The sequence below is a fragment of the Cavia porcellus genome, unplaced genomic scaffold (genome assembly GCF_034190915.1).
Source record: "Cavia porcellus strain 051 isolate PalLab524CR breed Dunkin Hartley unplaced genomic scaffold, mCavPor4.1 scaffold_5, whole genome shotgun sequence".
Taxonomy (NCBI): domain Eukaryota; kingdom Metazoa; phylum Chordata; class Mammalia; order Rodentia; family Caviidae; genus Cavia; species Cavia porcellus.
In genome coordinates, this window is record NW_026947488.1 from 48,937,032 (window position 1) to 48,952,947 (window position 15,916).

The window sequence follows — 15,916 nt, forward strand, 5'->3', positions numbered from 1 at the left end:
GATCCGTAAGAGCCAACTCAACTTTTCTGAACAGACAAGTTCAAACTGTACGATAGGATGGGTTTGGTTTTGTTTTGTTTTGTTTTGTTTTAATAACTACCCGTAAGTTGGGGCTGGGGATTTAGCTCAGCGGCATAAGCGCCTGCCTTGCAAGCAGGCAGTCGTGAGTTCGATCCCTGGTACCGATAAAAAGGGAAAAAGACAAAAAAAAAAAAAAAAAACTATCCGTAAGTCTCAAGCAAAACAGTGACTACAGAATGAAAATCTTCATCCTGCCCACTGACTTAAAAAAGAAATGTTAAGACTTCAGGTTTAGTACTCCAACTAGAAATAAAGAAAATTCCCAGCCCTTCCTAACAAGTGCCACTGGTTAAATTTCTCTCTTAAAGTCTGATACCCTAAAAATAAAAGATATCAGTGGCCACAAATTGCTTCAAAACAAGTAGCTTCAAGAAACAGAATCAGGGGGCTGGGGATTTAGCTCAGCGGCATAAGCGCCTGCCTTGCAAGTGTACAGTCGTGAGTTTGATCCCTGATACCAATAAAAACGAAACAGACATAGATATATGTGCCTTTCCCTCCCACACTAAATCCTAGAGTGACTAATAATACAGATTTACTAATACATTATTTTCCAAGATAATTCTGGGACATAGGAAGTGATCCTATCTACAGAACTAGATTGACAAGGGCATCTGTCCAGAACCCCCAAATAGGAATGCTAATATCAGCTGTGAAGGTGCAGAGCACAGAGCTGCTCGTGGAGGTGGCTGGCTGCCAGTTGAAAACAGTAGCAAGCTCTGGTGCAGTCCCAGGTTAGTGACAGGCAAATTTCTTTAGTGTAGCAGGACAGGACACCCACTTTCCTCTTTCCAACAACTCTCCCATCTCTATGCTCTCAGAGAAAAACTCTTCACTGAGCCCAGGTGCAGGAGTCCCAAAATCAGGATGGCATCCAGGTGGCTGCTATACCCAGAAGGAAGAGACAGCCCCCATCTCTCCCTTATAGTTCATTCTGACAGACTGGTGAAAAGTATCTATACACACTAACAGAAGGCATTTCTTAAATCAAACACAATCACTGCAAATAAAAAGGAATTCCAAGAAAATGAGAAACTAAATATCTGAAGAGTTGCAAGAACTAGGAGAATCAAACGTACTCAGATATAAAATGAGATCTAGCCAGGTGCTGCATTCCTGTATCTCAGCACTGACAAGGACGAGGTAGGAGGATTGCCAAGAGTTCGAGGCTAGCCTAGGTTACATAGTAAATTCAAGGCCAGCCTGAACTACATAGCAAGATCCCTGTCTCAAATACTGAATGAATGAATGAATGAATGATCTCACTCATGATGAAAACCTACCATACAGGAAAAAAAAAAATCAGGAAACACGTGATAAAAATCATATGGGGCCAGGGATATAGCTCAGTGCCTTACGCACTTGCCTGGTAAGCACAAGGTCCTGAGTTGGATCCCAGGTACCAAAAAAAGTTATCTCTTAAAAATCATATAGAACTAAAATATAAAAGAGTATGTATAAAACTTGTGAAATTTAGTTTCTCCACATTAATGTCCACCACCCAAAAAGGACAAACTATTATACACTTAACATGCACAAATCTCAAACATAGGCTGAGTATAAAAGAAGTTTTGCCCAAAACACATATACTACATGAATTCACACACAGGAAACCCTAGAAAATGTAAACTAATCCCTTCTGCCCCTGAAAGCAAGCACATCAGAGGCTGGAGAAGAGAGAGAACAGACTGCACAAGGACAGGGAAATACTTCCTATAGTAACACAAATCTTGGCTGTCAAGAGATCGGGGATGGTGTATACATATACGTGTGTGTGTCCCCATCAAAATGCCTAATTTGTGCACTTGTACTGGATGCAGTTTACTGTATGTAAATTATACTTCAGTAAGCATACTTTTAGAGCCAGGTACAGATGGTATACAACTGTAATTCTAAACTAAGGCAAGAAGATAGTATGTTCCAGGCCAGCCTGAGCTACAGATCAAATCCAAGCCCGGCCTAGATTACATGGTGTGACCTAACTCAGAAAACAAAAAAAAAAAAAAAAACAAAAAAAAAAAAATACTTTTATAAAAGAGGAAAAAAAATGTTGCCAAAAGAAAGGTCCACAGATATGTTCAGCCCCAAAATGAAAACAAAACTAAAAACTTCTCCCATACTGCCTTTCAAGTATGAAGGAAATGACAGAATCCAGAACTAGAAACCCCAGTATCTATCCTTAAGTGATTTCTATAAATTTCCTGAGGCAGAACAAAGATATGAATTACAAGTTGAAAATCTAAGTGCTTAAACAGAATCAGACCTAGACCAGTGATGGTGAACCTTTTAGAACTTTCAAACAGCACTTTGCAGCACGGGTACCACAGGTTTACCACCAATGACCTAGATATAGCCTACTGAATGAAATTCAGGAAATCTTAAGGAAAATTCTCAATTCCTTCAAAGATGTATAACCCACATTAAAGTAACAGTAGAATTTCCATCAGCAACAGAAATGCTATAAGAAAATAAAGGGGAAAAAATGGAGAACTGGCTTCAAACTTACAAAGAAAAATTTAGAAACTTTAATCCATCCAAACCAGTTTTCACGTGAAAAAAAAAAAATCTTCACACAAAAGTGCTTAACTTTTACTATTCAAATCAAAAGCTTTCTCTAGGGCTAGGGGCATAGCTCCGTGGTAGAGAGCACTTGCCTAGCATGTATAAAGCAGAGTTCAATCTCTAGTACCACCCAAAAAAAAAACTTTTCTGACATAATTAGTAGATGCATACCAACAAACTTTTAAAACACTCAAGGGCTATAAAAAACTAAGCAATTATTTTATTCCTGAGCTATAAGCAGAGTAACCAGTACATGCCAACTTTTAAAAAAAAACAAGCAACTGGGAACTAAATACTTAACACGATTTCAACATAGGAAGTCGAAGAGGAAGAGAAAGGAGAAGGAAGTGAAAGCAAGCAGCATTTCTGTCTTGTTGAGAAAAGGAAGAAAAGATAAAGATTCCCATTAATTGTAAACAAGAACAGAGAAGTGACAGTTTAAATGTGTTTAAAATGTATGGGTAACTCCAGAAGAAGAAAAAAAGAATGTATGACTTTCAAACAACTAGATACAGATAAGAACAGGGTCCTATGTTTCTGGAATGGGGGATGCTATGGATTGAACTTCAGAGCCTCGCTTGGGCCCTGCCACTGAGCTGCACCTCCAGTCCTAGAGGGTTTCTCTTTGGAGTTGTTTTGGGACAGGGTCTCGCTATGTAGTTCAGGATAGACTTGAATGCATTAACCCACACTGGCCTAGAACTCCTTGCAATCCTTAGCCCAGGCTGGTCTCAAACTGGTTTCCATTCTTTAGGCATATACCACCATTCTCTAAGCATATACCACTTCGAATGGCCCTAAAGGGTTTCTGAATGTTCTGCATAAGGAAATGACAACTGTTCAAGAAGATGGGTATGTTTACTTGATCTGAATGAACATTTACACAATACATACATTTTTCAAAACATCACATGGAACCCCATTTATATATGTGACTTCTATGTATCAGTTTAAAATATTGTAAAGGGAGGGCCAGGGATTTAGCTCAGCAACATACATGCCTGCCTGGCAAGGGTGAGGTAGTAAGTTCGATCCCCAGTACCAAAAATAATAATAATGATAATAAGTAAAGGGAATATTGTATACAGCTTGAAATACTAGAAAAAAGCCAGGCATGGTAGTACACACACCTGTAATCCCTGCCCTTGGGAAGCTGAAGCAGGAGGACTGTTGGCAAGTTTGAGACCAGCCTGGGCTACAAAGTGAGCTCACGGCCAGCCTGAACTGCATATCAACACCGTGTCTCAAAAGGACAAAAAAAAAAAAAAAAAAAAATATATATATATATATATATATATAAGCAGAGAAGTTATTAAAGATAACACATAAACGAAAATAGAAAATCACCATCACAGTATTCTTGATCAATAAAATCAAGCATTGGAAGAGTCATATATATATATATATATACACACACACACACACACATACACACACATACACACACATACATACACACACACACACACACACACACACACACACACACGACTTCCTGTAATCCCAGAACTAAGGAGACTGAGGCAAGAGAATTAATAGTTCAAGCTTGGGCTACAATGTAAGACCTTGTCTCAAAAAAAGAAAACAATAATAATAAATAAATTATTTTTAAAAAGCAACTACATGCAAGAAAAATAAGACCTAGTTTCCCTTTAAATAAAACAAAATCAAACCCAGATGCATCTGGCACCTACTAATAACACCAGCAACTTGGGAGGCTGAGACAAGATCAAAAATTCAAAGGCAGACTAGGTAATATAGCTAAATCCTATCTCAAAATATCAAAGGTGACAGTACATAGACAAGGATTTTACAAATAAACTAATGTATATGTAACTTTGTAACAATAAGTCTTAAATGTACAAATAACTTACAGTAGCCAGAAAAAAAGTACAAAAGCCACTCACAATGAGACAGAAAACATGAAAATCTAAAGCACTAAAAACTGTTCTTTTTCCAATACTGGGGACTGAATCCAGGGGTCCTCTATCACTAAACTGTATCACAGGCCTTTCTGTTAAGGGAAGGCTGACTAAGCAGGACTTAAACTTTGATCCTTAAGCTTTTGCCTCTGTCAGTGCTGGCGATACAAGTGTCTACCCACCACAGCTGGCAACTAACTAGGGCACAGAAAAATCTATGAAGTTTCAGTCATTCCACTAGCACAGTCTCATATCAAAACTATAAGACTCTCCAAGAAAAAAAATGTGTAACAAAAACGTAAAAACACTAAATTATTATGTAATGGAACCCAGCAATACAGCAAGAATAATATGCCATGATCCACAGGGAATCATTTCAGGAATGCAAGGATGGTTTTCACATTAGAAATTCCAATTAATGGAGCTTTCTATATTAAGTTGAAACGAGAAAAATCATGACTGTTCTAAGAGTACAAAAATATAAAATAAAATTTAAGAAAATCAAAACCAATCCAAAAAAAAAAAAAAAAAACATTTAAAGGTATTCAGATAAACACCAATAGCTTTATATATATAAAACCTAATAAACTCAAGAAAAAAAAAGATTTTACACAACAATATAACAAAAGCCATTAAACAGTTTAAAAACTAACCCTAGATTTTATTATATATGATAGTATAAGCAAAAATCTTTTATAGACAAGATTATACAGAACCATTGTTCATTTTCTGTTAGTTGATTCTAAATACCCTGTAATACTGTCATTCTCTTAAATGGTTTTACATTGTTTTGATATATTTGATGCTACAGTATACAAAGTTATACTCAAAGATTTCAAGGAAAGAGACAATATGGTAACTACTTTTATGTCGGGATTTATCTTGTGGTGAAACACTATTCTGCTTAAATGGTTATGTTTTGATCTGCGCTGTTTTGCTATTATGCCCTCTTTTATCTCAATCTCCATTTTATTATTTACTTTTTTATTTTTATCCTTTTAATTAAGGGAAAAATAAATTTTAAAAATAGCAGGATATATTATAGGAACCCACTTTGACTTTCCATTATCTTGATTTAAAGCCCTGTATTGCTCTCACCATCTTGTTTTGACTGATGTTCCTCTATTCTGTTTTGCTTGATAGTACTAGGTTCGAAAGTTTAGGCAACAGTTGTGAAGACAGTGGGATTCATTATGATGCCCATTCTGGTTGACTGTTATCTACTTTTGAAGACCTATAATGTCTCCAATGTTTTGGTTTTGTTGGTTTTTTCTTTACTGTTTTGTTCAATTTTATTATAACTGATGATATAGGCAATTCTATTAGAGATAGCGGGAGGCATTATGGTAACCACTGTTGATCACCTTGTATTATGCTTTTACATTATCTATTATGTCCACCCTTTTGATTTGACTGACTCTGTTCTGTTATGTCACATTGGTTCTACTCTCTTCCAAAAAAGTAATAAGAACTGTGGGAGCAACAAAACCCAAAATGTGTAATTGTCATTGTACAAAAGAGAGGAAAAGAAAGTGCTCTAAACGATGTAACTGCATGTATATTTAAGTGTATAAGATAGATAATGATATTACTGAGTTTTGTTGGATCACTGAACAGAACTGTTTGCAGTCTCACTGTTGGAATGTCCACTTTATAAGCTTTAATTTTGTAACTTGAACAATTATTTCTAAGATGACTATGTAATCCATTAACTAGTGATTTTATTTTTTTCTGTAAATCTGTATAACTTGTACCCTTTCTCTGCTTTTTTTTTCTTTTTCTCCTTAAATAAAATTTAAAAAAAAAAAAAAAAACTAACCCTAAATGCTTATGATGACTATTTAAATATGTGAAAGACATACAAGTAGAGAGACCTAGCCGGTCCCAGGTAGAAAAATTAAATATTAAAAATGTCAGCCCTCCCCAAATTAATTTAACAAAGCCAATACAATTCTATTCCAAAGAGAACACTGAGGTTGACTCTCCAGCGGCCATCTATCCTACCTCAGTCACAGAAAAAATCTTGCCCCTTTGTCTTTTCTTAAACATCTATTCCCAGTGACTACAGGAGGGAAAAAAGCTTGTCCTTGGCACCCAGAAGAAAAGAAAAGCAGTGTTTCTTTGTTCTTAAAGCACCAGAGACCTACCTGAACCAGGGAGCAAGGAGACCTAAATCCTATTCCTTAGTAGCTAGCACCCAATTATGAACTATCAACTGTGCCAGCCTTGTGGATAGTGATGTAAAAATCACACAAACAGCAATCTGTCAACAAAAACACACATCAACAGGATTATGACCTAAAGGTTTGGTTGTGTCTAAGATCAACAGAAGATTCTGCAGTGCTTAAGGCAAATTAAGCCTTATTCCAGTTTTCTCACAAACAAAAACTGAAATATTGGTAAATGGCCAATATGTTTACTGAATGTGTTCCTTGCCTCTTTTTATTTTTTTAATGTTATAATAAAATGCTTTTTTAAGAGGTTTTACTTATGTATATTAATTATATTATGTAATTCTTCTCTAATCAATGAGGGCCAGGCAAGCCAAAAAGGCTGGACAAGACAAAAGGTTATATTAATTTATTTAAATGATATTTACTATTTAAATAAATAGTAAAATTAAACCAGTTTAATAAAAATATTCACATACCCCAAGTACATAAAGAAGATCAACATTATATAAGGAAACCCAGGCACCTACACAGAGAGTGGCTTAGTTCGTGTCCTCATTATAGTCCTTTTAATGATTTTCTTTTTTTTTTTTTTTCTGTATAACCCAGTAGACCTTTTAATGATTTTCCAATTCTTCTCTATACAACTGATAAAACTACATATCCACATATCCAAGAACGAGAGGCACTAAAAGGTATGGAAGGGCATCAGATGTTAACTGAGGAAACACCTGATAAGTGAGGGATTATTTTAATACATATAATTGTGCTATTTCAAACATGCAGCCTGTCCAGAGGGCCTTAACTTCCTCTCAATCACCATCCTATATACTAATATAATACTGCAATAACCCTTCCGGTTCCTATTCAAAATACCATGTGCTTCTGACAGGAAGTCATGGAAAAAGGAACTCTTGCTATATTACACCCCTCACCTCACTGTTGGGACTGCCTTGTAAGTTCAAGGCCAGTTCAAGGCCAGCCTGAACTACATAGCAAGACCTATTAATAAATAAATAAATAACTCTAAAATAGTATAAGCAATCTACTCTTGATTTACAACACATTTCTACAGACTACAAACTTATCTCATATACTATTTACAGAAAACTCCTGCCACATAATAGGCCTCAACAATGGAAATGCGTTCTTGCAATAGTAAACACATGGTTAGTTACAAGTGTGCCCAATCTCTCAACATTGTGAAATGCATCTTCACCAGACCACCGTGAGGATAAGATACTGCAATCCCACTCCCTACGGTGATGTAGGCAGCATTTTAAAAGATACTTCATAAAATTATTATTTTCCCAAAATAGTTTTAAACTCAAGGCCTATTTATGAAACACTATCAAATTAGCATATTCAATAAATTTTACATTCAGAAAATATAAACACATTACAGTAAGACTACTGTAGGGCTCAGTTCGTGTCTGAGAGGGCTTTCACTTTTAAAAGGAAACTTCAAACCTTAATTTGAAAAATTAACTTAATCAGTCTTGCTGAGATATATTTACCAAGAACAGTATCTGAAGACAGATACTCCAAGTGATGAACCTGACAAATGCTCAGTTTATTACAAACTTGTCCAATAAACATCACTGCTCTTTCAAATGATCATAAAATAGCTATTTCTTTCACTGCCTGATAAGATTGTCTCCAGCAGCTACAGTCAATTATCTTTTTCCTTTTCTAATAAGTGCTGCAAAAAATATTTAATAGCATATTATCTCTAGGTGATCTCACCATACAGGGCAAAGGAAAAAACCACCGTATCCAAATATGGTACATGATTCATACACACAGGCCTAAAATAATATGCTGTAACATTTTTTTTTTATCGGTACCGGGGATCGAACTCACGACTGCCTTCTTGCAAGGCAGGCGCTTATGCCGCTGAGCTAAATCCCCAGCCCCCTATGCTGTAATATTTTACACAGCTGTATAATTAGACAATTTTAAGGCCCTGCTTAAATGCTTTACATTTGCTATACATCCAAGATGAGGAGGTCATATTTATTTTGATTTCATTTAAAGGTGGTGAAACAAGAACTAGAGGTATAGTGTCATATAACAATGCTTGATCCCAGCACCACAAAAATGGGAGGGAAAAAAAAAGATAAAACAGTAAGTTAAAAAATATTTTCTTTAAAAAAAAAAAAAAATATATATATATATATATAAAACCTCTGCAACTCTTTCTCAAAAAATGGGCCACAAGAACATGACTTTTCTCCTGATCATCTATCTAGTGAGCAGTAAACTCTTCCTAATTCTTCAACTATAAGCTGAAATACTGAAATCCCTATTAAGTGCAGTCTAAGCCCCAGTGCCAAGCTGGATGCTTTCCCAAAACCCAAAGAAAAACAACTCTCTTTTCTAACTTACTATTGCCACACTACAAACAGTTTTACCTTCAAGACTAACAAGATTAATGCTATCCCATGACTGGCATAAGTCCAAACTCAGCAAGTCTCAATGATCTCCCTACTGTGCCACATAGTATTTAAGAGAACCAGCTGTTTCCACACTGTGATCCCATACCTCTTGCACATCTGCAGCACATCTGGGACCCTTGATAAAAATGTATACTCTCTTGTGGCTTTTATTGTATGTAATTCTTGCCTCAATAAAATGTTAAAAAAGTAAAGCCAGGTGTGGTGGTGCACATCTGCAACTCCAGCACTTGGGAGGCTGAGGCATGAGGATCCTTCCAAGTTCAAGTTCAGCCTGGGCTACAAAGTGAATTCAAGGCCAGCCTGCATATGAAACTCTGTCTCAAAGAGACCAAAAATAAATTAATTTAATGTATAAAGTGAGAACTATAGCTCTAGATTACATTTGTTTCTCTCCATCCCAAAATGTGGACCAAGAACAGTGCATCTGAGGTCAGAATCAAAATCAAGCTCCAGGCTAATAAAGTGCTCAGTGATATAGTACAGATACTTGCCTAACACACAGTCGGTCTTGGGTTCTGACCCTAGACCTCACCAAAAACATAACCTGACATGATGCATGCATGCAATCCCGACACTCAACAGACTGAGGCAGACAAGTTCAAGGGTTGCATGGCCTTGGACAGAGGAACAATTTCACTGAGCCTGTTTTTTCATCTGGAAATGAAAGGATTAAAAAGGAAAACTATTTCATAGAGTAATACTGAGATCTAAGTGAAATGTTTATAAACTGTTTGGCAGTGTCTAACAAACAAGCACTCAAAAAATACTAGCTATATAAGGATTGGGTGTGGATGAGTGGTAGAACCCAGCATATTCAAGCTCCTGGGGTTCAATTCCCAGAACTGGAGGTTGGGGGGAGACCCACATTCAATCTAGACAAACCATGCTAGCACACATCCTTAATCCCAGAACATTCGGACCAAAGGCAAGAGAATCACAAGCTCAAAGCCAATCTGTACTAACAATACAGCAAAACCCTGTCTCAAAGAGACAGGCAGAAAGAACCCAGGACTTCCAGCCACATTAAAGTCCTGTACCACTAGGCTACCTCTCCAGTCCATGTTCCTTTTTTTTTTTTTGGTACTGGATATCAAACTTAGGACCTCGAGCTTGCCAGGCAGGTGCTTATGCCACTGAACTAAATCCCCAGCCTCATTCCCATGATTGCTAACCTATCTTTTACTTAGTACTTCTCTGTCCTGTGAGACATACCCCTGGCCTTATCCAAAACTTTTGAAAATTTTCTTAAGACACACATACACCTAGCCTTATCCATAATTATTCTGATACAAATAGTCTGGAATAGCAATAACTTTGGGAAACACACTCTTTCAGGGACATGTGTGACAGAATATAACTACAACCAGGGCCACAAGAACCAGGGCTAAGAAAAACTGAATTATCTTCTATTTCAAATAACATCTAGTCAGGGGCTGGGGATTTAGCTCAGCGGCATAAGTGCCTGCCTTGCATGCAGGCAGTCGTGAGTTCAATCCCCGGTACCAGTAAAAACGAAAAAGACCAAAAAGAAAAAAAAAATAAATAAATAACATCTAATCTTTCTAGACAATTAGTCTAATCTCTTAGATAAGTAGTGTAATGACATCTGAACAAGGATTTGTAATCTCAGAAGATGGTACCCTTCAACACCCAACACTCCAAACGAAGACAGATTTAGTCATCACTGAATTCTTTCACAAGTTAAGACAAAAGTATACTCTTGGCAAGTTCAGCAGCAACAAGTTGCCTTCCCACATAATAGGTGACCCATGGATAGCACAGGAAGGGTAAATGTAAAGAATAAGCTGTACCTTATTCATTTCTTCTGCAGGTCTCATTGGCTTCTCACAGTTTATCACCGAGAAGGTAATGAGGGAAACATGATTCTGACATCAAATAAAAACATAAATCCAGCCAAGTGTGGTGGTACACACCCGTAATTCCAGCACTCCCAAGGTTGAGGCAGAAGGATTGTTTTGAGTTCAAAGTCAGCCTGGGCTACATAATGAATTCAAGGCCAGCCTGGACTACTTATCAAGACACTGTCTCAAAAAAAAAAAAAAATCTACAATATGAATGTGTTATACGTGTCTATCAAGTTCCTTAAAAGAAGTTTCAGAGGGCTGGAGCTGGGGTTCAGTGAGAAAGGGGAAGACCCTGAGTTCCATCCCCAATATTGTTAAAAAAAAGTTCTAATACCAACTTAATAAGCCCACCCCCTAACAAACTAAACCAGGGTTTTCAAAGTAGTCTTTCAATCACCTTGATTTGAATGACATGAGGAGCTTGTTAAAGAGGCACTTTGTTCAGTCCCTCTCCAGATTCTGAGTCCAAAGATAAAAGTGATGCTGGGAATCTACACTCTTAACTCTCCATACCAATTTCATGCTCAACAGTTGCAGGATAGCTGACAATTTCCACCTCAAGTATCACAGCCCTGAACACAAAGATACTGCTTTGTGCTTGGTCTTAGAGCAATGAAGAAACAGAACAATTCAGTAAAGCACAATAGTTAAGAGTAGAAGCAAAGAAACTAGAATCTGATTCTGCGCTTCTATTTCATCATGTTAACCATCTGACTATACAGTGAAGCCCAGTTTTCTCCTCTGTGAAATGGAGCACTCTCACCTACCTCAGAGCTTGATTGGTGGGCCCCATGCAAACCCTCAAAGTACAATACTCTGAAATCCTCATCAACAGTTAGGTAGTTGTGATTCTTAATATTCAATCTCTGGAATTTACACTGATCTCCAATGATGTAGTATAAAACTATGAAGAAATTAATGCTTTGTACTGCCTAAAAATCAGGTGCTCTTCAAACAATACAAAAACCAGACAACTCCAAAAATGGAATACGCTGAGAATCTGTTTTACAAATTTCTTGCAAGGGCAAAGACGAAAGCACTAAAAAATTCCAAACTTTCCACAGCAAAACGAGAGCTGCATTTAATCATCCAAATCACAACGAAAACCAATTGAGTGGCTGGGCCTATCCAACACAGACCTCACACACATCCTGCCACCTTCCCTCACTCTCATATCTGCATTTAATCAAGTGGATTTCCTCAAATTGAAATCTGCCAACCATCATCAAGTCTACCTATATATAAAACACTGCAACATGATAAAAGCTCATATACAGTATAAGGACAATTGATACTTTCCATAGTAGCAATGGCTGCAAGACAGCAAGCCAGAAGTGAAGGCCTATAAAAGGCAGAAAATATACAATGCAGAAAAGGCAATCTAGTATTGAAATGGTGAAACTGATTCTGTAGGAAGTGCGAATGCAACTCACAAGACAAAACTCAAGATAGCGTTTTCCCACAAGAGAAAAAGCCTTAGTGTCCAGAATATTACACCCCTGAATCGTGACTACCTGCAAATAAATGGAAGGAAAAAGGAAGACATCTGGGTGTGAGACGACCTGAATTCTCATGGGAAGAAAAGCAGCCAAAGCTCAGAAAAGCATGGTTCATAGAAGCCTGTTCTAGGTCTCGAGCAACTCAGGGGACAGCTAACCATTTTCCTGGAAGCTGGAAATCGCCAGATGAAAAGGACTTAACATCTTGTTAAGTGGCTCTTTGGGAACCTACAGAGGACAGTGGCGATTCAAAGGATTCGGGTGGGGGGGATAAACGGTGATAGAAATTAGTCAAAAGAAGCCTTCACGAGGATAAAAATCATGTGACTCTCCGAGGAAAGAAAGCCCAAAAAGCTAAGGAGAAAGGGTCCGGGCACCGCAACTAGCGAGACCGAAGGCCGCGAGAGCCGGGCGGGGGCCGCACGCCTTCCAACCGGGCGTCAGACCTCGCAACACCCCAGAGACTACCAGGCCGGGTCCCCGTCGGCGCGCGGGAAAAACGGCAGCGCGGCCGGAAGGGGGTAGGGCGAGCCGCGGGGCGCCCCGCGGGGGACTTACGCGGCCGCTTTTTCCGGAGGTTTTCGACGCGCTGACGGGCGATTGAGGCAGGACCGCTGTAAGAGCCAGGCCGGTCCCGCCTAGCGCTCTCCGCTGAGGCCCTGACAGGGGGCGCAGACGCGCTGCTCGCTCGGCGTCGCAATGGACCCCGCCGCCGCCCTTCTTCGGCGCCTCCGGGCTCTGACTCCCCGGCGGACCGGGCTGAGGTGGCGGCGGCTCTGCCGTGGCGCTCCATTGGCGCGCCGAGCCGCCCAGTTCCCATGCACAGCAGCCACTGCTGCCGCCCTAGCCAGCCCCCCAGGGCTGAACTCTTCTCCGCAGCAGTTCAGAGAAGCAGAAGGCGCACCCTCGGCCGCCCGCCTCTTCCGTTGCGCCAATGCGCAATTAGCCAATCCGAGTAGCCTGAGGGCGGCCCTAAAGCCTTCAGTCCAATAGGGCTCCTAATTTGAGGTAGATTGAACGCAGCTGTGCCCAATGAGAGCACCCTCCCCGATGGGGCGGGGCGGGGCGGATAGTGGCGGAGAAGGGGAGGCTTTGGGCTCGGTTGAGGAGAAGGCGGTGTCGCCCTGGGAGAGTGATGGCTGCGCCGCCCAATGGTCGCGTGGGTGAAGGGGCCCGCCTCCCTTCCTCCCTCGTACCCACCCCCACGGTTGGGGAGGTTGGTACCCAGTGTCCCCGAAACCTTATGCCTATAAGTCGTGCCCCGCTGCCTTGTGCGGGCCTTCTCGTGCTCGCGCCCTCCTCCAGCCCAGCCCTGGTGGCGGGTGGTCGCCCGTCCCCGGCGGACAGAAAGGCTTGAACCCGCTGACTTGTCCCTAGAATAGGTTTTATCGTCCCTATAGTGTACTGACACCCATCCCCCAACGTGCTTGGCTCAGCCCTCTCCATTTCTCCTGGAGAGATGTTCCCGGTAAGGACCAGGGTTGGTCTCCATGGCAACTAGAGGAAAGAGATGGGTTTATAAAATCCTTCGCCTGTGGTGAAGGAGGGGGTTGTGGGAGCCGAGAAGTTGTAATGGCTTTTTGAAGAAGATCCAGAGCCCCTTTCTGTGTGGAGTATTGAGATGGTTGGAGCCTGCGCTGGGTTTTTGGTTGGCTGGTGTTTCGTTTTGTTTTACCATTTTTCTCTTTGGGAGAGAAATGGTCACCTACAGCCCTGAGACCCTGACGTCTCTAATCTACCAAACATTCTGCCAAGCATCCCTTCTACCGAAGGCTGCCCAAGCTTGCAGTGATAGCACACAGTTCTGTACTCCTAAAGCACTCACTCAGTCCCTTGGAGTGGAGCTAGCCTGTGAGCTTATCAGCTTACTAATTATTTTATGGTACCTATCCTAAGAGACTGTAATGTCCCTTAGGCAATAGCCCTTTCTTCACCCCTGCCATCATAACTGGTGTAGTACCAGGCTGAACTAGAAAACTGAGCTTCTCTTGTGCGTGTTTGAATAGAATTCCCAAACTCACTGGGAATCAGCTCCCCCTCACTGTAGGAATAACTGAAAATCCCATTTCCTAACTCAAAATTACAGGTCCAACAAGAATATATAAAAATTCCACTCCCCAACATTGCTTACCTGTTGGCCTCTGGTCCTCCAAAATGTGATCCTCCTTGACCTGAAGTTACTTGGGTTCATGTCTGTGAGCTCTAGTAGGTCATCCTAGGGAAAGAATCAGCTTCACCCTCTCAGAATTGCCAAGATACAACCCAACACAAAAACAAAGCCAGGCATCTGTGTTTTTACAGTTTACCAAGCACCTTACATCTCAATCCCCAAAGCAAGATTTAGATGATAAAGACAATTTATTCAGAAACTAATCATCTTTTTAAATGACAGAACTGGGGATATGGCTCAGTACATGGTGCCTGCCTGGCAAGCACAAAGTCCTGGGTTCAATTCCATCAACAACAAAAAAAAAAAAAAAAAAAAAAAAAAACAGGCTGGGTGTGGTGGCAAATGCCTATAATCCCAGAACTTGAGAGGCTGAGGCAGGAGGTTCACAACAATTTTGAGGCTACATAGCTGTAGTTCCCCAGTCCATATTTGGGCTGATCTCTGATGAGAGAAAACTTGTGACACACAAGGAGAGGGCTGATAACCACTCTTTATTTATTTTAGGAGTGTACTATCTTAAATACTTAATGAGGACAAAGGCTTTCCTTGAGGAGTCCTAAAGATAGTTGATGAAAAATATATCTTTTACTTGAGTCGATAACATTGGGAACAGCACAGAAAATGTGCCCATATCCTGCAGTTTGAATGTTATGGCCTCCCTCCGAGCCCTGCCATGCTCCATTTTCAGAGTTCTTAGCTGACCCTTCAGGATGGGCCACATCTACAACTTAGACACAAGGTGCTTTATATACATAATTTTAGTGATGACTCCCACAAGAGTGAGCTCAAGGCCAGCTTGCACAACAAAGCTAGACCCTGTCTCAAAAAATGAAAGAAAATGACAGTGGACTAGAGATGTAGCTTAATGCTAGAGGGCTCGCCTAGCATACAACAACCTCTGGGTTAGCTGAGGATGGAGAGGCCTAGACTGCTGAAAAGTTCAGCTGCTCTGTACCTCATAATCAAAAGAAAGCACAACTTTAATAAGATTCCAATAGATTGTTGAAAAACTTTTCTCATATCAGAATTTTACTCTTTGCTGATAGTCTGTGGCTATCATTAAAGTTTATTTAAAATAATAAGTGAAGCATATACTAATGACAGGCAGGATGTTTATAATCCTAGCTCAGAAATGTAAATCAAGTAAAGGAAACCAAACACAACAGAATGCTTAGTATATGGTTCTG

General features: G+C 39.9%; 1 protein-coding gene across 5 annotated transcripts in view; it reads right to left on the minus strand.

Moving 5' to 3' along the window:
- Pank2 (pantothenate kinase 2) overlaps positions 1–13,473 on the minus strand; it is a 29,807-nt gene extending 16,334 nt beyond the window's left edge. Inside the window, exon 1 of one of the 5 annotated variants that reach the window (XM_063248753.1) lies at positions 13,118–13,472. In XM_063248753.1, the coding sequence (XP_063104823.1) occupies positions 13,118–13,379 (262 nt within the window). In that variant the 5' untranslated portion in view covers positions 13,380–13,472. Of the gene's footprint in view, positions 1–13,117 lie in introns of all 5 variants that reach the window. The other 4 variants (XM_063248750.1, XM_063248754.1, XM_063248751.1 and 1 more) reach the window with 4 other exon arrangements.
- Between the last annotated feature and the right edge of the window lie 2,443 nt (positions 13,474–15,916).